This window comes from Moschus berezovskii, chromosome 24, assembly GCF_049115385.1.
Source record: "Moschus berezovskii isolate FMDL1 chromosome 24, NW_MosBer_1.0, whole genome shotgun sequence".
NCBI classification, from domain to species: domain Eukaryota; kingdom Metazoa; phylum Chordata; class Mammalia; order Artiodactyla; family Moschidae; genus Moschus; species Moschus berezovskii.
The window spans coordinates 50,307,934-50,332,288 of NC_142483.1; the positions used below are offsets into that span (position 1 = coordinate 50,307,934).

General features: G+C 46.4%; 1 protein-coding gene across 1 annotated transcript in view; it reads right to left on the bottom strand.

Annotated features, from left to right (window-relative positions):
• Window positions 1-24,355, bottom strand: part of ITGA9 (integrin subunit alpha 9) — a 383,781-nt gene that overhangs the window by 84,031 nt on the left and 275,395 nt on the right. Inside the window, exons 19-20 of the mRNA XM_055414653.2 lie at window positions 5,390-5,476; window positions 2,002-2,081 (exon numbers count right to left, since the gene is read on the bottom strand). Coding sequence (XP_055270628.2) covers window positions 2,002-2,081; window positions 5,390-5,476 — 167 coding nt within the window. The remainder of the gene's footprint in view (window positions 1-2,001; window positions 2,082-5,389; window positions 5,477-24,355) is intronic.

Here is a 24,355-nt window from a genome sequence, read left to right on the forward strand (position 1 = left end):
CGGGGATTTTACCAGCTTTGGTGCCTGCTGTATCTCCCCTTGTCTGACACAGTGGCTAGTTGTAGTAAGAGCTCAAAGGTTTTGCAGAATGAGTGAGGGGTGGTGCCTGCCCTGGGCTGTTCTGCATCTGCCTCCATCTCTGGACCAACCCCGTCTTGATGTGGTTTGAGATGGAAGACTCTCACTCATCCCTGCTTCCTTCCCAGCTCCCACTTGGTGCTTTAAACTTGCTGGACATGCACAGGGTTGAGAGGAGTGGTCCAGAGCTGGACTCCTTGCTTATTAACCAGGCACGGCGTCCGGGGGTCAGATGCCCAGCTGAGGTGGTGCCTGTTATCCTGTATGATGGGGCTCAGGTACAGAGTCTAGGAGATGGCCTTCTCTCTTAAGTCAGAATGTGGGACCAGGAGCTCCTTCTCAGTGCTCGAGGGTGCTGTCCTCGGAGGAAGGCCTGGGCTGAGCACCTTCATTTCAGAGATGACCATGTGGTTGGGGGAGGGGCCTGAATTTCACAAAGCTCAGCCCATTGCCTCGCTCTGCACCCCAGATCCTGTGGGCCTCCAGGCCCGGCTGCCTGCTAACCTGTGGCCACGTGATTGCCTTGGCCTGATTGACTTGTAACCTCTGGTTTTGTGGTCTGCTCACCAGTGTCTGGCCTTCCATTTTCCCAGCCTCCCTTAGTCACAAGATTCCTGATTTTGTTATCTCACCACCTTTCTTTTCTGTGCATTTTGCCTGATCATGCCCTTCTGTTTGGTTCAGATCTCCAGACCACCTCTGGGATGGACCTAGGCCTCCTGGCATGACATTTTGGCTTGAAGATTAAGCCAACTACAGAAAAAACATGATAATTGAATGCCTGACTCTGGACCAGTATAATAAAGGCTACACAGTCATTCTTGGGATAATTAGAACATGGGCTAGAGATTAGATAACAGCATTGCATCAGAGTTATATTTCCTGAATTTAATAACTATACCAGGGTTATTTAAGAGAATGGCCTCATTCTTAGGAAATACACGTGAAAGTACTCACGGGTAAAGAGGCATGATGTCTGCAACTTACTTTCAGATAACTGAGGGGAAAAAAATCATACACAGAAAGAGAATAACAAAATAAAAGAGGCAGTGTCAAGCTTGAGTGAATCTGTAGAGAGGGTGTATGGGAATTCCTTGTACTTTCTTCACAACATTTATGTTAAGTTTAAAATCATTTCCAAATTAAAATTCAAGTAAAAAGGTTGCCTATCCAATCTATACAATCAAAGCTTGTGTCTCCCTATTCACCCACCTGAATACCTCTCCCTCCATCCCAGTCAAGCCCTACTCATACAGTAGGTACTTCAAGGCAAGTATGGATTCTGGCTTGTGTGGGCAGTTTATTAGCCTAAAGTCCCTCCCAGGCACAATTGGCCACACTGGTGTGTGTGAGAGAGAGGCAGGAGCGCAGTCCTGAGGGAAGACATCACTACTGCCTAGTCCCCTTCCCTGACTATCTGTCCACTTGGTCCCTAGGACAAGCTCTCTCTTGAGGACCATCTTTTGGGGACCTTCACCAACAGGCTTGGCCAGGACCTCAGGCTGCAGGTGCCCTGTCCCTGCATCCAGGGATGCTAGAGCACACTGACCACATACAACGAAGAGTGACTGACCACAGCGGACCCACAGAGGACATCTGTGCATGGTTCCAAACACATGAGCTTGGGCTGGAATCCTGACCTCTCCGGGCCAGTCTCTCTCCTCAGCTGTAAAATCGTTACCTCTGACTGGATGATCTCCAGTTTTTCCCAGCTCTGTCTGACCTGGTGTCTGCACAAGCAGAAGGAGACAAGCACCATCCCTAAGAGACCCAATTCCATGCAGTGATTTGGGGCTTTATCACTGAGCTGTTCCTTTCTCCTCAGAGTCTGTTTGGGCGTCATCATCAAAGCATGACCAGGGCATGACCTTTCTTGGTCCCATAAATCTCTCATCTTAGAAAAAAAATTTAAATCCCTCTTACCTCTGAGCAGTAACAATGAAGCTAAGAACTTCCTCTTCCCCAGACAGGTGGCTTGTATCAAAGATCACGCTGAATTCATACTATGGGAAAAGAAAGTGACATTTGGCGCTAGCCAGCATTCCAAACTTAAATGCTACAGTCTTCTGCAGTTTATGACCTCTGGATGCTCATTTGCACGACAAGCTTTATGGTTTTTGCATCTCTTTCTGATGGTCAGGCCAGAGATACAACTTTAGCAATAAAAACCAGCCCAGAGCCCACTCTGGCGAGAGGCATGCTATCCTTTTCAGCAACTGAGGTTCTCATTAGGAAGCAATACGCTTGAACTCTTAAACCAGGACTTCCTAAATTTCTCTCACACACCATCATCCCAACTTTTACCACATCTGCTTATCATATCACCTGTGATAAGTACTTTGTATTTTTATTGCCTCACTCTTTCTATTTAAAGACTATTTTAAAGAGAAGAATTTATATCACTATCACAGATGGGAATTTGGGATCACTTGCCATAAAGAGGAGGTCATCATAAAAAGAAATAATGGAAACAAAGCGATGTTGAATTCTGTTGCCTGCCGAAGGCTCTGAGCCTAAGGTCTGCTCTGTTTTGATAAAAGGGAGATAAACAAGTGGTAGAGACACTGTAGCGCTACTGGAGACTTCTACCTACAAAAGGTTAGGACTGAAAGAGCGCTGAGAAGGTAGTAGCTTTCTCACTGTCAGTCAATGCTGTTTAGTGCTGTGTCCATGCATCACCTAAAAGCATCTCAGGTGCGGCCAGCAGTGACCATCGTTTGATTTGGGGAACACCTTCTCAAGCAAATGGTTTTCACTGTTTACACATCGGGCAGGTGTGGGAATGGGGGAGGACCGCTTGGGTAGGGCTTATAGAGCCAGGCTCCACCACAAATTGACTGTGTGATCTTGGCCAGATACTTGATCTCTGCATTTCAATATAAAGAAGAAGGTGGACAAAATGATCCTTAAATTCCATCAGGTTTTGGGAGTCTCTGACTTATTTAATATCTAAGGATTTGGGTTCCTTTATGAAGAATTCTAGGCAATGGTCTAAATTTGCAACACTAGACTCTACTGAACTGACCGTGACCTGAAAGTAATGAATGTTGGGCCATCAACAAGAGTGGACACTGGACTTCCCTTTCCAGACTTTCTGCTGTGGTGAGACCTGTCAGCTTACAGTGAGGGTGGGGATGGAGACATAAGAGGAAACAGAGCTGGAAAACACAAATGATGGGAAAGTCAGGGATCTTATCTCAGCCAGCGGGAGATCTGAATTAAACGCTCTAAAGATCAAAGTGAGGTGAAAAGCAAAAGATTTGGGCACAAGGCCAAAATGAGAGCCAGCAGCCTGGGAGAACAGAAAGTCAGGAACTAGGCAGGCTGGTCGTGAGAGACTGAAATATATGGCCAGCAAAGTAAGCATATAATGTGGTCATGAGGCTTAGCAGATGGTCGGAAGTCAGACAACTCACAGGCTTAAGGGACAGGGAAGGACCAGCCAAGCTGTGGATAGAAGGAGCCCCATCCCTGCTGGGTTGCTTCTTGGGCTTTCTCCAAGGGCTCACCCCCAGACCTCCTGCCTCTAGGTTCAGCCTTGCTACAGGTGTTCACTTCTGTATGTGGGAGGAAGGTAGTGACATTACCAAGTTGGAAAAAAAAATCCAACATTTAACATCCATTCTACTGTTGGCTCAATGACTATTTTGAGAGCTAATGAATTGTAATGAAATTTAGGTCCCAGAAGTCAAGACTGCTTTATTTTTATTGTATTCATTTATTCACCTTTTGTTTTTTCATGGGAAGTGATCAATCCTGGATCCATCTATGATATTGTTATTGTTTAGTGGCTAAGTTGTGTCCAATTCTTTTGAGACCCCACAGACTATGGCCCACCAGGCTCTTTTGTCCATGGAATTCTCCAGGAAAGAATACTGGAGTGGGTTGCCATTTTCTTCTCCAGGGAATCTTCCCAACCCAGGGATTAAATCCACATATCCTGTGTCTCTTGCATTGGCAGGCAGATTCCTTACCACTGAGCCACCAGGGAAGCATCTGCGATATCCTTTCAAAGTATCTTTAAAACTAGCAAGATGCATCTTAGGTTTGGGATGGAGGCTGAATTTTACAACAAGATGGCTACTTTTAAAGTGTTTCAATTAAGTCTATTTTCTGTTGCTCAAAAGATTTCAATTAAATTTGTGTATGTGTGTGTGTGGCGGGGGGCATATATTTTACTATAGACAATGATGCCTAGGGCTCAGTGTCCTTCTCCTACATCTTAACCCTACCTGGGATCTCATGGGATTTGACCCGAATTCTGCCAGTTTTTTGTAAGCCACCTCTTGCGGTTTCCCTTCTCCTGGGATGAATGTGAACAGAATGAGGATCAGAGCCAGAAGAGGGCTGAGGAACCAGAGAGATAACAGACACTGTAGACTGGAGTGGGTGCATTCAACGCGACTGAGGGGTTCAAGAGATTTGCTAAGAAATGAGCAAATCGTCCTACAAGAATGTTCTAACAACTGGTTTGTAAAACAGCTAGTATACACTGGGAACAAAAAGCCTTAGAGATTAAAATGACCCAATTTCGTGATATAAGCAGGAGAAAAGGATTGAACTTTATTTTTTAAGTGGAGGAAAAAGGTAGACAAAGGAACCTAAAATTTCCTTCAAATCATAGCAGGGAAAACAGCCTCCATTTTACAAGATAGATCTGCCTGGTCTTTTAGGGTCTAGTTTTGCCTCCAAAAATCACATCTTCTACATGTTTGCATCTTTTTAGAATGATGCCACATACTAGAATGCTCCATGAATCTCCAAATCAGCTAAACCATATTACTGTTTGAGCTTAAGAAAATTTGGCTGCTTATAAATTCCAAAGTGACAGTAATTTCTTGAATTCTTCTGAATAAATGACTATGTATGTTTCAAGAATTTTAAGAGTCTCTTCAAAAAAAATTGTGGGTGCCCAGAGGAGTGGCAGCCCGTACTATAGATCACTAGCCAGGACCACATCTTCTCCTAAGTAGTCTCAGGGACTCAAAGTGGCATGCGATGTCCCAGAAAAAATAGGTTAGGCCAACCAGATGGTGCTTGACAAAGTACAAAGGCCATTGTGTGTGTCTCACCCTTGAGGTACATCATGTAGACCAAGGGGAAAGACCACATATCCACGGCTAGCCTGGAGTAGACTTAGAGATGGTCATCGATGGGGCTGGCTGTGCCCAGGCAGGACTTGGCTGGCCACCCCGGTTGCTGTGGGAGGCGGGGTGTGGAGGAAACCTCAGGGAGGCAGTTGGCAGAGTCAGTGGCTGATGGGATGGGCTGGACGCTGCTGCCAAGTAAGTGTCCAGTCCCTGCCCCTTACCTTTGACTTTGACCTCATGAAAGGAAATCCCACACTGCATTTGAGGAAGTCCAATTCTAGCAGTTCACAGGAAATGCCCATTTCCTCCTGAAAGACAAAAAGCATCAACAGATGGGTTGGATGCACCAAGACAGGTGTGTGGAAGGAGCCCCAGGGAGGCCAATCCAGACTTCAGCAGACACGGTTCTTCTTTTGGAAAGCTCTCAGACAACGGTCCAGAGAAGGCAATGACAAGCCTCTCCAGTACTCTTGCCTAGAAAATCGCATGGACAGAGGAGCCTGGTGGGCTGCAGTCCATGGGGTCGCTACTAGTCGGACACAACTGAGTGACTTCACTTTCACTTTTCACTTTCATGCATTGGAGAAGGAAATGGCAACCTACTCCAATGTTCTTGCCTGGAGAATCCCAGGGACGGTGGAGCCCGGTGGGCTGCCGTCTATGGGGTCGCACAGAGTTGGACACGACTGAAGCGACTTAGCAGCAGCAGCAGCAGCAGACACCGGTCACCGTTGGTGGTACTGGGATGAGGAGCCCCTGCCAGGCCCAGTCCCTGGTCCTCCTCTGACTGCACACCTCCCACTCTTTTGCCAGAGGCTCCCTGGGAAGACAAGTACTGAGGGTAAAACCCCTCTTCATTCTTAACCAACCCTTTGGTTCTGAACCCTGATGTTCTCCCAGTGAAACAGGCCAGGCCATTTGTGAGCTGGATGTCTCCTTAGGTTTGGATTAAAAGGCATCCAAGTCACCTTTCTGACCCCTTTCTCCTATGCCCACACCCTAATCCTGCTTCTTAAGATCTTAGCTGAGCAAAGACAAATGCTAAGAAAAGCACACCAGGGAAAACACAGGGATTCTTTTCACAGTCTGAATCAGTGAGGGCTGAGCTGTCTCCCCAGCAAGCCTTGCCAGAGTTGGGGGTGGGTGCAAGGGCAAGGAGGGAATTCCGAGAGTAGCCAGCCTGGGCTGGACTCTACAGACAGGGGCATGAGGAAACCAGGAGAGGCTCAGTGGAGAGCTGCCATCTTTCCATCTGGAATCTGGACACATGGTTTACAACCAAGGTCAAAGGAAAGCAGGAGGCTCTTCATGACCCTTAGGGCCTCTCTGAGTCACTGAGGCCAGATCAAGACTTCTGAGGGGAGACAGAATGTTTGCAGATTTTGGAAAAGGAGAAGGCACAGGACAAAACTAGCACTGGCTGAATGTCTAGAAACTGGGGTACTGGAGTTCAATGAGATTATGTGACTTCCCCAAAGTCATTCTGGGCTGACTCTAAAACCTGTCTCCTTCCCCTTTGAAAGCCCTGAGTTTCCACAGGGAATGAGCACAGCCAACAAATGGCACCAAAAGGAACCAACCTGTGTGGATTCTTGCTCTGAAATGCCACCCATGCTTCCTCCTCCCATTTCCAAGAACTGCACCTTTCAGCTCAGACCAAGATTTCCAGGCAGATGGGTGAAATAAAAATTTTCACTGTATGTCCAATGAGGAAAAAAAATGTGAGCACTTATTATAAAATACCTACTTAGTTATAGGTCACACAGCATATGATTATACTAATGTATTATGAAGATTATCAAACAAAAAAGTGGAAATGAAAAAAATATGTAACTCATCTGTGAGGTTAGAAGCCAAGATAGTAATTGGGAGGTAGTAAGTGGAAGGGAGCTCCTGAGGTGCTGGGGTTTGTTCATTATGAAAATTCGCTTAATGATTTATATACTTTTGTCCATTTTCTAAATATCAATAAAACTTTTATTTATAAAATAGCAACAAAACAACCCAGAATAAAAGGAAGCAAAAGATAGGAGATATATAAACGTAAAAGGAAACTGCAGCTTACCTTTCAGTATCTGGTCTAGATATCCAATGGGGATAACTGACCTCAGTGATTTTAAAGTTTTCTGATGGTTCTCCATGTCCTTAGTCAGCATCTCTCATGCAGTGGGCTTCGGCCCTCCTGCATTAGAACTGTTTTGGGAGCATTCTTTAAAAATACAGATTCGTGGGCCACACCCAGTGGTCTGAGTAGATAACTGAGTGGCCTCTGAGTAGACTCTGAGATTGTGGGCCTGAGATAAGCACTTTCAATACAAGGTTAGGTGATACAGTAAGCGTTCTGCTCCACAATGATTTGAGAGCCATTGCTATGAGTTCTCCGTTCTCTGGTCCATTCTACAGGCTGCTTAAGGACTCTTCTTAAAATCACTTTCTCTATTGTGAACAGAATAAAGCTCAAAATCTTAACTCTGGCATCCAGTTGGCCCCTACCTTTCTGAGTACACACATCACTGTTCTACAAACACCCTTTTCCTGGTGTCACTTTCACACCTTTTGTCTAAGTTGTCTCCACTATCAGGAACACCTTTCCTCAGCTATTCCCCAACACTAATGGATGAGAAGTTGGCATATATAATATGGACATGGAACAGGATTTGGAATGGACCCCAAGCATGACTCCCATGATCAGCACTGAGGATACAGGCTTGAATTACTCTGGAACAGAGGAGCCCTCCATTTACTTTGCTTTGATCTAAGACTGCTTCTGATTATCTGAGAGTTGATGAACTATCTTATTTTTGTTAATTCCAAAAATGCAAGAAAATAACAGTCCAACATTTATTGACTTATTCCAAGTCTCTCTTCCACCCTACTCAGTTTAACAGAAATGAAAATTCCAGTTGGATATTGAGGTGGAGAATAAGCAAAAAAAGCAAAACCCAAAGACTTCTGTAGGAATGAGAGTGCTCAGCATATGGTCATGACTCAAACACTCTTGGATGGTGTCACAGCAAGGAATGTGATGGATCACCCGTCTGTGCCTGCCAGCACCAGCCCAGCCCTCCCGTGGCTATATAAGTCCTCTTGACTGAAAGGTTTTAATTCTATTCTCCACTCTCCACTGCAGCAATTAGGGAAAGAGCCTCCTCTCCCCGCCACCCCACCCTCAGAGCATGGGCTTCTGCATGTAGATGGTGCAGGTGCTGCACCCAGAACCCCTTTACTAAATGGCTTCCAGTCCCTGCTAGAATGGGAACTGCTTTGCCTGAGAGGTTATAACATCCTTCCTCTGCAGCCTATGATTGACATGGGTGCAGAAGGCCACCCCTCTGCCTCAAGGTGAGACCAGTTATGCTGTGAGACTCATATTCCAGAGCCCCCACTGGAACAGGCTGAAAGCATATCCCTGTTTGCCTGTGTCCTCTGCCCTAGGCTGCTCCCTTATTCCTCTTCTCCCAAGAGCATTTCTGTACTAATGCACAGGAATCCCCATCTCAGGTTCTGCTTCAGCGAACCTGACCTCAGACAATACTCCTTACAGATGAGGTTGCTGGTACCGAGAGCTTCTGGAAAGTGCTGGGCATCTGTTCCCAGGTGGAGAGAGGCAACAGAAGGGGAACCCTCACATGCTAATGAATGTTGTTCAAATTCATACCAACCAAAGGAAGACTTTCTAACTGCAGGTTATTATATAGCTGCCCCCATTAGGGGAGCTGCTGCTGCTGCTGCTGCTAAGTCGCTTCAGTCGTGTCCAACTCTGTGCGACCCCATAGACGGCAGCCCACCAGGCTCCGCCGTCCCTGGGATTCTCCAGGCAAGAACACTGGAGTGGGTTGCCATTTCCTTCTCCAATGTGTAAAAGTGAAAAGTGAAAGTGAAGTCGCTCAGTCGTGTCCGACTAGTAGCGACCCCATGGACTGCAGCCTACCAGGCTCCCCTGTCCATGCGATTTTCTAGGCAAGAGTACTGGAGTGGCTTGCCATTGCCTTCTCCGATTAGGGGAGCACTTCACTTTAAAGCCCATCGTCACCTCCTGTGCTCTGGTTTTAGATCCAGCCTGGGCCATGACCGGAAAAAACAGGGTCATTATGGAGCCAGGTACCAGACCCCCCAGCCCCCTCCCTGTAGTCAGGCAGGTACCCTGTAGGCACAAGAAGTCTCAGGGAAATTTAAAAAATGTATTTGGGGTGATATGGCTAAACTAAGCCTGGTTTCAGACAGCATCAGGAATAGTGATCTAGTTGGGGAGAGAATGCTTATTACCTCTGTCAGGCACTTGGCAACCACCAGGAGGTACATGAAGAGATTCTAGGGACCACACTTCTCCTTGGCTCTGACTTGTTTCATGCCCCAACCCTTGCTCACATTTGAGAATGTCACCTTCAGCACTATTGCAAGACTTATGATGAAGAGCTCTCAGCTAATGAGGAATGTGGACCAGGGAACTGTCTACCCTTTGTCCCTGACTGCCGGACAGTGTAGAATCTGATTACTCAGTTCAAATGCACTGAAATCCACTGAACCCTCGTTGCAAAGCTGCAGGCTTTCATGAAATCAACTGAAGTGATGCACAGAAACTGCTCAAACCACTTAAAGTCTCTGATATATCTGGATCTGATGGAGTTACTTAACAGTTAAAGAAGTCAAAATTATCCATGATGATAACCCTTTAAGATGTTTCAAAAGATAAGGATTTAAAATTAAAGATCAAGAGAAACCTTTGGGGAAAATATACCACCATAAAAACAACCTTTTTGTGATTGCTCTCAAAAAAACAAACAACAAAAAAAATGGCAAAATAGGAAGTAAAGAATGATACCTTATGATATAACAGGAAAGGTCACATCCAAAAAGCTGCCTATCAAGGGACTCCCCTGGTGGTCTAGTGGCTAAAAGACCCCACGCTCCCAATGCAGGGGGCCTGGGTTCAACTCCTGGTCAGAAAACTAGATCCCACATGCCGCAACTAAGACGTGGCACCACCAAATGCATAAATATTTTACAACAAAAACAAAAGCTGCCTACCCGGCACTCAGTTACTTCTTCTGTTTCAGAAATTAATGCACTTCCATTTTAAACATGCTAATAAAGCCAATAAGCCTTTGCCTTGGGTCTAAGAAATCTTTGACCACTGTAATTACCCTGTTACAAGAGCTGTTAAGTGTAGAATAACATAAACTTATTTTCACAATCTTTAGTTTTATCTTTCAAGTAAAATCTCAATCAAAACCTAAAGAAAAATTTTTACTATCAAGTTTTGGGCCCTATTTTAGGAAGATTCACAAAACTAGCCTTTTTCCTAGTCCCCACTTTTCGTTGGCTTGCAGGGACACACAATCCCATAAAATGCTATCAAGGTTTCTCCCTGGAGATTGATTCAGTTTAAATTTTTCTTTTTTAAATAAGACCCATTACTCTCAGGGTCAGAAAAACATCAATTACTATTTTTTTAGAACACGAGATAAACACATACTCAGTTTGTGAACGTTTGCTTCTTTATGTTCAGGACGGGGCACTCAGTAGTTCCTGAGTTTGCACTTAATACTTGAACAGGCCTTGGCTCCTCAGGGACTCAGATGAAGGGGCTGCAAGAGGTAGCTTATTTGCTGGTCTGCCTGGCATGGGAGATGCTTGCCTTGGCAAAAACCCTCTCTTTTCCAGACATACCTCGGCCGTCCTGGCCCCCGGGAGCTTGGCCAGTGGAGCCAGGCTCCAGCCCTGATTGTAATGTGCGGTGTGGTTGGCAGGAAGAATCAAATCATGAAGTTAGTGAGCCTCCTTGGCCTTCAGGCTCCTTCCTCCCAATCATACAGCATTTGACTTTATTCTGAAGCCTCATTTTCTCCGACCACCAACACAGTGTCCTGTGGGAATAGCAAATCCGCAAAACTGGTCAGGGCTTATGCTGGGTGCCAGGGCGGGTGTGAAGTTTAACTTCCCATTTGCCACTTTCTCGTGGGATTGTCAAGCTGAGATGACCCTTCATGTTCTATGATCAACGTTAGGTGTTCTTCTGAGACCTCGTTCCTTTCTTCCAGACACACGAGGTGTGACCCCTGTGAACTGGTAAGCTCTGTGTTAACTCAGTTAATAGAGAATTCAGGTGACTTCGGAAAGCACTTGATCCCAAATTCTCTAACTGAGAATTCAAAGGTGAGAAGGTGTTCTCAATAACCTGGCCCAGTAAGTTAATAGAAAGAGTTTATTCCCAGGAAATACTCTATTGGCTCAACTCAAGGATGAGTCAGCCTGAGCCTCACCAGAAAAAACAGTGCTATTCCCTGAGGGAAATCCTCTGGGACAGGGCCCATGGAATTCCTCCCATGCAGTAAAGCACATGGACTTGTAGCATAGAAAATGCACAGGCTTTGGCATCAGTGTCCCAATTTTGATGACTGGCTCAGATATGTAACAGCTGTGTGTTATCAGGCAAATGAGCTAGTCTTTCTACAAGCCTCTACTTTCTCACCTGTAAAGTGAAGCCTTAGCACCGGCCTTATAGGACTTGGGGCTCAGACGGTAAAGCGTCTGCCTGCAATGCAGGAGACCTGGGTTTGATCCCTGGATCAGGAAGATTGTCTGGCGAAGGAAATGGAACCCACTCCAGTATTCTTGCCTGGGAAATCCCATGGACAGAGGAGCCTGGTGGGCTACAGTCCACTGGGTTGCAGAGAGCTGGACACGACTGAGCGACTTCACTGTGGACTATAGGCTATAGGACTGGTGCTGACCTGCCAGTGCTGATGGTCGTGAAGATGGAGTCCACAGACAGCCCCACCTCAGAACTAGCTCGTTACATGCCAGGCAGCTCCACTTATGCCCATTTTACAAGGAGGAAACTGGAACACAGAGGAGTTACAGCACTTGCCCAGGCTTTCCTAGCTGCCAATGTAAGAATGGGCCGGAGGGGACCCGAGGTGGGGGATACCAAGCAAGGCACAGACAAGGTCCCTCTTCTCCTTCCCCTGAAGAACCCACAGAAACTAAGCCTGAGCAGGTGGGGAGCACAAACCCAATGAGGCAAGCGTGGCCTTTAAGGAACCTGAAGCACACAGGAAGCCAGGACATATGCCAGTCATGGCTGATGGCCTGGCAAGGCTAGGGCAGTGGTTATAGGCCTCCTGCTGGATGCGGTTTGGCAACTAACAGTCTGACAGAACAGAGGTGATTACCCACACACGTGGGGGTTTTGGAGGAACGGGCCAAGGCAACTACTACAAAGCAAGTCCCTTTTAAAAATTTTGTCTAAACCCCTGTTTAGAAGCGACGGCCTAGGCTATCCTGGGTTTGTTCTTTCCAAGCTTAAAAAAAGTCAAACAAGAAGGAGCTAAAGTCAAAACAAATGTTTGAGACAGATGAACCACATAACTGTTAAAGCCAAATGTCCCTGGGAAGCTAAGGAGTATTGAATTTGGAGCGTGCACTTTGAATAAATCCCATCCCCATCACAGGCGGTGGGAAGTCAGCTGTCCCAGGAGGAGCGATTTTCTGATCAAAGTGGAGACAGAGGAGGCTCCTCCCAAACAGTCCTCTTGGCCCTCAGGACACTTTAAAACAAGTAAAAATATTCTTTCATTAAAAAACAATACAAATTAGAAATGACTTGAATAAACTGTCTTATGCCTGTAACATGCCCCTCCTGTGCATTACCCTAACTCTGGTTAGAGCAAATCTTTTTATTTTCCGACATAAAGACAAACCAGAACACTTTCCCAAATGCTGATGACTTTCCCTTTTGGGGATAACAGGAAAACAAACAAGAATCTAAACAAACAAATAAATAAATCTAATAGCTCTAACTGAAAAGCCCAAAGTGAACAGACCAGAAATATGTGTTCTCTAAGGTTTAAGAAGTAATCAAAGTATGTGATTTTCATCCAGGAAGTTTTTCTTCCTGTTAAGTAGAGACAAGTAACTTTCTTAAGAGTTTCAAAAATGTGTTTCTATTCCTAGATTTCTTTAAAAAAGCATTTCCCAGAGCCTACAAATTCTTGATAAACATACTAAGAATTCAAAGTTCAATTCCATCTCATGAATCAAATTATTCTGATTTTCTATCAATCTTTTCCTTTGCCCCACAGGCTGGTTGAAAACTCTATAAGGTGGCAACCTCTCCTGAAATGATGGGGAAGGGTTTAACATCATGGCATAAAAACAATTTATGAGTGGTGTTTGGGTGAAAAGGTTTTGTAGGAGTCAAATGTTTGGTGGGTACTTACTGAAAGCCCGGCCAGGAATCCTGGTATTGGGGATACCCTTACAGTGGAGAGTTCCACCCCACCTACCAGTGCACTGACACTCTTGTGGGCTCAGAGCTCATTTGAGAAGGACCTTGCTGCCAAGGGCCTTGCTACTCAAAGTGTGGTCCTTGGACCAGCAGCATCAGCATTACATGGGAGCTTGTTAGAAATGAAGTTTCTCAGGTCCCAGCCAGACCTGCTGAGTTAGAGACTACATATTAAGGAGATCTCCAGGTAACCTCTGTGCATGTGACCATTTGAGAAGCCCTGCTCTACATCACGGAGCCACCCACTCAGAGAACATAATGTCAGCCCATGTAACCTGCCTTCCTGGGCTCTCGACCTGCCAGAGAAAGATGGACCCAGCTGCTGCCATTTGAGGGCTCCCGTCTGAGCAAGGAAACACTTTTCTGGAGCTGGAGACCCACCTATTGACATGTCCTTTATCTGGGTCCCCCCCAAAGCAGATTCTGGAGCAAGGGCTGGGGTTTAAGTAGGTTGCAAGGTGACCTCAAGTGCTCCCTGAAGGAGTGGGGACATGCACCCCTGATGGGTGAAAAAGCTGGGCATGTCTCTGCCAACACCTGCCTCTCCTTGGTTAAGAGCTGTTCCAGGGATACTGAACTCCCCTTGGCCACAGAAGAGGCCAGGCCTAAGAGGATCCTCCCCCGGTGCAGCACCCCTGTGGCATGTTGTGGGCACATGCAGTCCTGTTCAAGGGAGCAGCTGCTAACTAATCTCTCCCCTCTGGTTGGCAGATGCTCTTTGCCACCTCTGGACACATCTCAGGACTCTCCTTCAAGGACTGGGTGATTCCGCCCTCCTTTCTGTTTCCTTGCTGCCATGGCAGATCAGTTCCAACCTCTTCCTATCTCAGTTCAGTTCAATTCAGTTCAGTCGCTCAGTCGTGTCCGACTCTTTGCGATCCCATGAATCACAGCACGCCAGGCCTCCCTGTCCAACACCAACTCTAGGAGTTCACTCAAACTCATGGCCATCGAGTTGGTGATGACATCCAGCCATCTCATTCTCTGTCATCCCTGTTTCCTCCCGCCCCCAATCCCTCCCAGCATCAGAGTCTTTTCCAGTGAGTCAACTTGTGGCATGTGGTGACCAAAGTATAGGCCAGTGTAAAACAGCTTCTTTGTGGATGCCCTGTTTTCAGCTGTCCCCAGTCTGGTTTACAAGCTGTCCCATGTGGATGTTAACACACTGCTTCATTTCTGTGCAGAAGCCTTCCAAGGTTATCAATAGCCTGCACCTGTCACTGCTTCATCACTGGGTGTGCAGTGGAGCCACCTGAGAGCCACAGACACCGTGCACAGCAGAGCCGCGGTGCAGGCTATTTACTGCACAGGAGACCCGCCTGAGGGCTGCGGGGCTGAAATCCAGCCCACGCTGCTTTCCCCAAGTTCTGCATCCTGGCAAGAGGCTGTGGACCACCAGAGGGGGCACTTCTCTGCAATTCGTACAACGGTGCTAGACAGACTGTGATGATTGTGTGGAAAACTTTGTAAAACAAAAACAAAAGCCCCCTTGGAAGCCCAGCTGTGGACCCACTGAATCACAGAACATAGCATGGGCCAGCGTTTGCTGAAAGCTCCCTGGGAAGTTCCAAATTGCACCCAAGCTAAGAACCCTCAGAAATGACATTAAAATCCTTGTTGAAGATGCAGATTGCAGGGCCCACCTCCAGAGTGGGACTCTTTATAGAGCATAAGTCAGGTCAGGAAATCTGGATTTTGATTCTCAGGCAAACATTCTATACCAGCGTTTGGAATACCGGCCCTCGAGGGCTGGCACAGTCACTGCCATTTTGGAGGTTAAGAGATGGAGACCCAGTTAGACGGGGGAAAAGTGCTTTCCCTGGTTAGGTCAGAGTATCTTTTATTATAGTCCCCCCGTCTACTAGTCCTCAGACTGGAGCCCTGCCCACCATGCACCCAGAGCACTGACTCAGAGAAGACGGACTCTATCTACACAGGCAGAGGCCGCTCCCACACGGGTGCCCGCCCCCTTCTGCCCTGGAGGAAGCCCATCCATCCACTCAACAAGTGTTTCTTATTTTGTCTTAAATGGGAAACAGCTTCTGTAGAATAATTCTTATGCATGAGGCACGTATGTTTTCTGTTACGTCTTACATTCCTTTGTTCATGCCCCCACTTAATAATTATTTATCAAGCAGTCTCCATGTCCCGCATTGGGTCACATGCCTTCATAATATAGTCCTTGCTGTCTTCAGGGGATCTCCCAGCCTGGGAGGTGGGGAGAAGGACCAAGCTGTTTGAGGAATAACTGCACTCACGGCTAAAATCAGTCTCTCTCAATAAGAGCATCTTCACTTCCTCCAACTGCACTGCCATTAGTCTTATTTCATTATTATTATGTATTATTATATACTTTCATTATTACTACTAGTGACTTAGCTGTCCTTTAAAAAACTGTTTTTAATATTTGACACACCGCACAGAATGGGGGACTCTTAGTTTCCTGACCAGGGACTGAACCACTGGACTGCCATGGAAATACCTACCTTTCCTTTCCATTTAACTAAAAACATCTACAAGTTCTTTATTTTTTAAAAAATTGAAGTTCAGTTAATTTACAATGTTTTTCCAGTCTCTTCTGTACAGCAAAGTGACTCAGTTTTATGCACATACACGTTCTTTTTTTCCCACAAGCTCTTTAAATTATGAAATCCAAAACCCAACAGAGTTATCTCCCAGAAGTCTCATCAATGTTGACTTCATAGGAAAATTCAGTTCATCATGTGAACACACAGGTACAGGTCAAAAGTTATTATAATAGCCCAAAATACCATTCGTAAAATAGCAAAAGCTAGCTGAGGGTCCTCTTGTTCAGAACTGTTGCCTAAATCCTATGAAACCACCATCAACAATATGAAAGCCAGACAAAGACACAACCAAAATAAGAAAATTATAGGCCAATACTCTTGACGAATATAGATGCAAAACTCTTAACAAAATGTTAGCAAACTGAATCCAACAACCTTAAAAAAGCTCATACACCATGATCAAGTTGGATTCATCCAAGGGTCAGAAGAATGACTCATTATAGGCAAATCAATAGGATACACCATATCAATCAAAGAAGAGGCAAAATCCACATGATCATCTCAATAGACGCAGAAAAAATTTGATAAAATTCAACATCCATTTATGATAAAAACTCTTATGAAAGTGGATATAGAGGGGACACATCATAACAAAAACTATTTACGACAAACTCATAATCAATATAATACTCAACAGTGAAACACAGAAAGCCTTTCTGTTAAAAAATGGAACAAGACAAGGATGCCCACTCTCACCATGTCTCTTCAACATAGTATTGGAAGTCTTAGCCACAGCAATCAGATAAGAAAAAGAAATAATAGATATTCAAATTAGAAGACATAAAATTGCCATTATATACAGATGACGTGATACTATTAATATACATAGAAAACCGAGAACTGTTGTCTAGCATACTAAAAGCCTGAGAACAGGTCCTTGCAGTGGGTACAGGATCTGTGTTCTGTTATTAATTTATTCAACAGATACTCTTAGACTAACCTCAAGTGTCAGGCATGGAGGTTCACATGCATATCCCTGTCCTAAACAAGCTTTACTTTAAAATACCAGACACAGAATAACTGTCTTGGCAGCTGATCTAACTAAGAAACACATACCAGTTGAGAGTTCGAGCTTTAGGGAATGCCTACGAGAAAAGGGCAGGGTCAGGAGCGCAGTCTGCATCTTATGTATTCATGCTGTGTGGGCTTCCCTAGTGGCTCAGGTGGTAAAGAATCTGCCTACAGTGTAGGAGACCTGGGTTCGATCCCTGGGTCAGGAAGGTCCCCTGGAGAAGGGAATGGTAACCCTCTCCAGTATTCCTGCTGAGAGAATTCCATGGATAGAGGAACCTGGAGGGATACGATCCATGGGGTAGCAAAGAGTTGGACACGACTGAGTGCCTATCACTCACTCACTCAGACTGTGTACATTAAAAAAAAAAAAAAAGCCTGACGCCAAGAACCTCCAAGGTCAATACACAACTACAACAATTACCAGCACTAAATTAAGAAGGCCCCACTAACATCAGTTCAGTTCAGTCACTCAGTAGTGTCTGACTCTTTGCAACCCCATGGACTGCAGCACTCCAGGCTTCCCTGTCTATCACCAGCTCCTGGAGCTTGCTCAAACTCACGTCCATCAAGTCGGTGATGCCATCCAACCACCTCATCCTCTGTCATCCCCTTCTCCTGCCTTCAATCCTTCCCAGCATCAGGGTCTTTTCCAATGAGTTGGTTCTTTGCATCAGGTGGCCAGAGTATTGGAGTTTCAGCTTCAGCATCAGTCCTTCCAATGAATATTCAGGACTGATTTCCTTTAGAATGGACTGGTTGGATCTCCTTGTAGTCCAAGGGACTCTCAAGAGTCTTCAACACCACAGTTCAAAAGCATCAATTCTTCAGCGCTCAGCTTTCTTTATTGTCCAACTCTCACATCCATGTATGACTACTGGAAAAATCATAGCTTTGACTAGATGAACTTTTGTCAGCAAAGTAATGTCTCTGCTTTTTAATATGTTGTCTAGGTTGGTTATAACTTTTCTTTCCAGGAGCAAGCATCATTTTATTTCATGGCTGCAGTCATCATCTGCGGTGATTTTGAAGCCCCCCAAAATAAAGTCTGTCACTGTTTCCATTGTTTCCCCATCTATTTGCCATGAAGTGATGGGACCAGATACCATATCTTAGTTTTCTAAATGTTGAGTTTTAAGCCAACTTTTCACTCTCCTCTTTCACTTTCATCAAGAGACTCTTTAGTTCTTCTTCATTTTCTGCCATAAGGGCGGTGTCATCTGCATATCTGAAGTTATTGATATTTCTCCCGGCAATCTTGATTCCAGTTTATGCTTCATCCAGCCCACCGTTTCTCATGATGTACTCTGCATATAAGTTAAATAAGCAGGGTGACAATATACAACCTTGACATACTCCTTTTCCTATTTGGAACCAGTCTGTTGTTCCATGTTCAGTTCTAACTGTTGCTTCTTGATCTGCATACAGATTTCTGAGGAGGAAGGTAAGGTGGTCTGGTATTCCCATTTTTTAAAGAATTTTCTACTTGTGATCCATTCAGTCAAAGGCTTTGGCGTAGTCAATAAAGCAGAAGTAGATGTTTTTCTGGAACTCTCTTGCTTTTTCGATGATCCAATGGATGTTGGCAATTTAAATAAATGTTAAAGTCAAGTGTCCTCTTCATATTGTCAAGAACAAAACAGACAGACAGTCTCTGTTTTCTAGGGTGATACTTGGTTTTCTCTGTATTTGGTCTGAACATTTTCAATTAGTTAGTTAGCTGTTTAAAATGACTTGCAAAGAGAAGGAGTTGCTTTTGGTTATTTTAATGGTAAGGTTTTAAATTCAGACTCACTAGAGTTGTTTATGACAAATTCACGACTTTTCCAGGTTATTTTTTATAAAATAATGGGCTGCAGGCTCATAAGACTGACTGAGCCCTGGTACGTGTGTTCTGAACTTGTTGGAATGAACTAAATTTAGGATTGTGTCTGAAGTGGGCTTGTTTGTGAGCGGGAAGAAGAACGGACTGGTTTATTTCTTGCTTCCGGGGCTCTGAGCCTGAAGAAGTAAATAATGGAGCAGCATTTTCTGTGTCTCTACCCCACAGGACTCTTCTTTGCCTGTGAACCCCGGAGAGAGGGGAGGGCATGGGAATTCACATCCCTTTCCAGGGACCCTCAACCAAGCTCCCTTGTCCCTGCACCCTCTGAGGTATGACCTCTACTGTGGAGAGTGCCCAAGTTCTCCACCTTTTGTCTCACCCCTGAGGACCTGATAGGAGAAGGCAATGGCAAGCCACTCCAGTACTCTTGCCTAGAAAATCCCATGGATGGAGGAGCCTGGTAGGCTGCAGTCCGTGGGGTCGCTAAGGGTCGGACATGACTAAGCGACTTCACTTTTCACTTTCACACATTGGAGAAGGAAATGGCAACCCACTCCAGTGTTCTTGCCTGGAGAATCCCAGGGACGGGGGAGCCTGGTGGGCCTCCATCTGTGGGGTCACACAGAGTCGGACACGACTGAAGTGACTTAGCAGCAGCAGCAGAGGACCTGATATCATACCTTTGCTTGGCTTCCTTCCCCATTCCCTCCGTGGGTTCTTCTGGGAACATATGCTAGTAAATTACTTTAAAATGATGTCTCGTCTCAGGATTTCATTCTAGGAAACCGAGACTGAGATAGTAGGATGAGACCATCACAGAAACATCCAGCTCCCCTCTTTGGTTGGGGCCTCAGGTAGGGGCTCGCCAACCTGGCGTCAGTGGAGCATTTAGGCTTTGAGCAAACGGCCTCCCGCGTCTTGGAAACCTCTCACCCTCTCTAATGCACGACGCAGGGCAGTGTTTCCCTGGGACTGCCAGTTCCAAGTAACCCAGGATCTTTTAAAACAAAGAATTTCAGCCACCAAATATTAAGGATGCCAGTGAAGATGGCTGTGCAGACTCCCATGACTCACATATTGATTTTAATTCACTTAAGTGCCTCTTAAACACGGATTCATTTAATTATTGCTCCTCAGCGTTTTCTCGTGGTCCATCTGGGAAGGATGCCTCCCTTGCTGTTCATGCCAGGCTGCAGGCAGGGGCCCTGAATGGTGAGTGAAAGCTGCTTTCTTCTTTACAGAGCTTCCCAGGGGAAGGAATGGGGGCCCTGGAAGCATCTCTACTTGTGATCATGATTTTTTTTTTTTTCCAAACCATTCGGTTCAACTCTTAGTTCTGCCACCTACCAAGTGGTGCCTTAAGTTATCCTGCAACCCCCTGCCCACAAAAATACAGATAGCAATTCCTTACCTCATAATCTCACCTTAAGGATTGAATGAGATACTATGTTGGCTGCCACCACAGTGGTTGTTGATGCTATTAGGCTCCAGAGAGGGACTTTTCAAGTGTTTTCTTTGCTCAGCCACCTACAGCTGCTGGCAAACCTTTAGGCCTTAAACCACCTTCAGACTAAGACCCTCAGCCTGGCTGGGCTGCTTGAAAACTAAGTAGACAGAGCTAACATGTATTGGACTTGGACCACATGGCAGACATTGCTTCGAGCACTTTGTGACGATGACCTGATTTACGTTTCTAAGCCACCCTACAAGGTAAGTATTATTTCATCCATTTTGCAGATTGGGATTCGGAGGCCCAGGCGGGTGAAGTAACTTGTCCAAGGTCACACAGCAGCCACACGGTAGAGCTAGAACTCATGTTGGCAGTCTAAGCAGAACCTGTACTGCCTCACAGAAGCCAGTCTGCAAAGAAGCCCGAGGGTGCATGTTGACAGCGTTTCCTTTGCTTTGCCATAACTTGACTAGGTCTCAGAGTCTGTCAGGCATCAGAGACACCTGCAGGTACGTTTAGAAGCACTTTACGGGGATTCACCCCCAGAGTTTCTGATTCAGCAGGTCTGGGGAAGGGCCCATGAATGTGCTTTTCTAATCAAGTCCCAGATGACATGGATGCTGATGTCAGGGGACTACACTGGGAGAGCACTGATGCAGATCTTCAGAAACATGGGGCCCGGGTAGGACCTACCGCGGAGGACAATATAACAAGTGAGGGTGGCACTTGGTCTGCTGAGTCAGGGGACCCCTGAATGGTCCCCTCTGGGGATGCTGTGAGGGCTGCAGGGCCCCTGCCACTGGTGGATGGGAACCCTTCACAGTCACCAATTGTCACTGTGTCACCCAGATGTCACCTTTCTCCAGGTTGCCCCCAACTTCCATCCTGCAAAATGGGGCTAGAAAATGAACTTCCTACTGATGCTATGGTGAGGAAACACTAAAGAGGAACTAAAATGGGAGGAGGGAATGGACAAGCATTTACAGGTTGCCTTTTCCAGAACTGGCCTTTGAAGTACCATCTTATTTAATCCTGACACTGAAAGTAGGTCTCATACTCTCCACTTTACAGAGGAGGAAAATGAAGCGTTGAGAAGTTGAGCTAACTTGTCAAAATGTGTGTAGCCAGTAGGCAGCTGAAGTGGGATTCAAACCCAGGTCAGCTCAGCCCCACTGCCCCTCCATTTCCTCTGCCCCAGGCTGTGTCCCTGTGACTGTCTGGATGGTGGCCACCCTGCCCTGGGCACAGCTGGCGCTGAGCAGGCTGCACAAAGCCTGTGACCCCATGCAGAGTTCCTGCCGAGGAGTGAAGCGTTTCACAGGCAGCAGTTTAAGCCATGAAACAGACTCTGGTCTGTGTGGGGTTTCCCAACCAGAAATAAAAAGGTCAGATGTTGTCTCATCGGCTCCAGGATCCAAGGCCCATCCTTAGCCCAGAACAGAAACAGCAGTGTGACCGCAAGTGGAGTGGCCCCAGGCCTTCAGAAATGACTGCGAGACCCCTTACTGGAAGCCAGCGTGCCCATCTGAGAGTCCCAATCCTTGTGAGCAAAGCTCAACGGGCTTTTTATAAAGAGCAAAGACAGTTTTCTTTGGCACAAGGTTCAGATTTCCTGCCCTGTTCCAGTGACCTCATGAAGGCGTGTGGAAGCACCCCCAGACCCCTCCCCAGTGCCAACAGTCTCAACTCACAGCTCAGACTTCCTGCTTGTTTGGGAAGAGAGCTTGCTTCTCATCTTCTGAATTTGAGACCCTTCTCCCTCCTCCATCTGAGGCTCAATCCACTGCCCTCCTCTGTGTTTGGAGACAACAGGCAGCCCCTTCAGCTAGAACCTTCTAGATAAGGAGCCATGGAAGAGGGAGGCCCTGTGTCGTGAGCACCAGCTCTGCAGCTCCTCAGCAGATGAAACTCTGATGGAGAATGACATGTGGTAAAAGAATTCTGGCTTTAAATCTTACGACCAAGCAGCTCTAAAGGGAAAGGGAAAGTCACATGAACTTGGAGACGACAAAAGATCCCAGTGTTGTTGTCCAAGGGGCTGAGGTCTCTCAAGGGTTACTGAGAAGAGGTTTTCCTAACCAGAAATTCTGTTTACTCCACTGTATGTGTGGGGGGGTCATCATCCCACGCTATAATCTCCAACCAACGGCCTTTTGTCCTGGTCACTTCTAGAGCCCTTGGTCATGTCTCAGAGTTCAAAGCAGACACTTAAGATGGCCACAGAACACTGGGGCATCAGGACTGGGGTGGAGAGATCTCTTCCTCCATCAGCCTGAGCAAGGCTGAAGGATTAAGATCCATGAGCTACTGCCAGTTGGGAGACTCAATCCAAGTTACTTGCCTGAGCCCACTTTCTACTTTGGTAAGTTGTGTAAAGAGGCTGGAGAAGACTCTGTTTCCTGCCACCTATATCCATCCAGGTTTCTGATGACTCCCTGGCCCCAAGTTTCCTCTGGGGAACCATCTCCTCCCATTGTCCAGGTGAAAGGTCTGCTCACCAAAACTCCCTCCCACATGAACCACACTCATGAGCTAAGCCACCAACACCATCCTTCATTGTGAACTACTTTCGTGGGGGTGGGAAGGACATTTATTTCTTGACAGGATTGCCAGTTCACTGATGTCAGGATCAAGCTCTGTCCTTAATTACGAGTTAGGATGGTAACTGCCACAAGACAGACGGCGGGGCGCGGGGAGGCAGTGGGTCTGGTCCCAGACCTGCCACTCATTAGCTTTGTGACTTGAAGCACATCACAACCTTCCTGCTACATTTCTGCCTCTGTAAAGTGAAGAGGGTCGTCGCACCTCTGCTGGGTCAGCATGAGTGTCCCTGAGATGGTGCCAGTGATGATGCCTACTGCAGCTCCTGCACACGGCAGGGAGTCGGGGTAGGGGGTTCCTGCCCTCCCCAGCACTGTTTGGGCTGAACATCCGTGAGAATCAACCCAGAACAGGAGGTACAACCCTATAGTGGTTTTCTTTCTCACAAGAAAGATGGAATCCTTTCCTCCTCCCTCTGTTAGAATGGAAGTTCTCTCAAGGGAGTAGGCGATTCTCTAGAAACACTGGATTCTCGCTCTCCACCCCAGGTTTGCAAACCTTGCTCTAGCTCCACCCTACTGGATGCTCAGAGTACGGTGAAGCGTGAAGAAGATCTCCCAGATGACTTGCTTTGGCCCACTAAATGCTGCAGAAGAGATACCATGCCTGTTCTCTCATCTCAAGAGGCCTTGGAATTTCTATCCATTCTCTTGAACCCTTGCTGAAGCCACAGGAACCCGAGCTCAACTGCTGGACGATGGTAGCCTCTGAGCTCCATTGCTCCCACTGGCCCAAACAACAGCTGACCTACCAGCTCACTGCAGATGCCTGAGGGAGGTCGGCCAAGGTCAGCCGAGCCAGGATAAGAGCTGAATAACTGCTCTGAGAGTCACAAGAAATATGAAATAGTAGGTATGTGAAGCTGCTACATTTTGGGGTGGTTTGTTACAGTGATGGGTGCAGAGTCACTGTGCAGAATAAATGAGGGCACCTGCAAGTGACCTAGGCTGCAGTCCATGGGGTCACTAAGAGTCGGACACGACTGAGCGCCTTCACTTTCACTTTTCACTTTCATGCATTGGAGAAGGAAATGGCAACCCACTCCAGTGTTCTTGCCTTGAAAATCCCAGGGATGGGGGAGCCTGGTGGGCTGCCATCTATGGGGTCGCACAGAGTCAGACACGACTGAAGCGACTTAGCAGCAGCAGCAGCAGCAGCAAGTGACCTAAACCCAATGGAGCAAACAGGGAAGTGCTCAGGAAGGGATAGTCACAACAGGGTGGTCACCCATGCAGAGCCCATGCCAGGGAACCAAGGAAGGGCCCCGCTTGTCCACACTCCACTTTGTAAGAAGCTAAGGTTGACCCTTCTTTGTTGGTTAAACTCTAAAAAGAGGAAGGACCAAAGGTGAAACAAAAGCCAAAGGGGAAAACAGAAAGATTAGAGAGAAAAGGATGGATTTCACCAGGCTGTGAGTGGTGG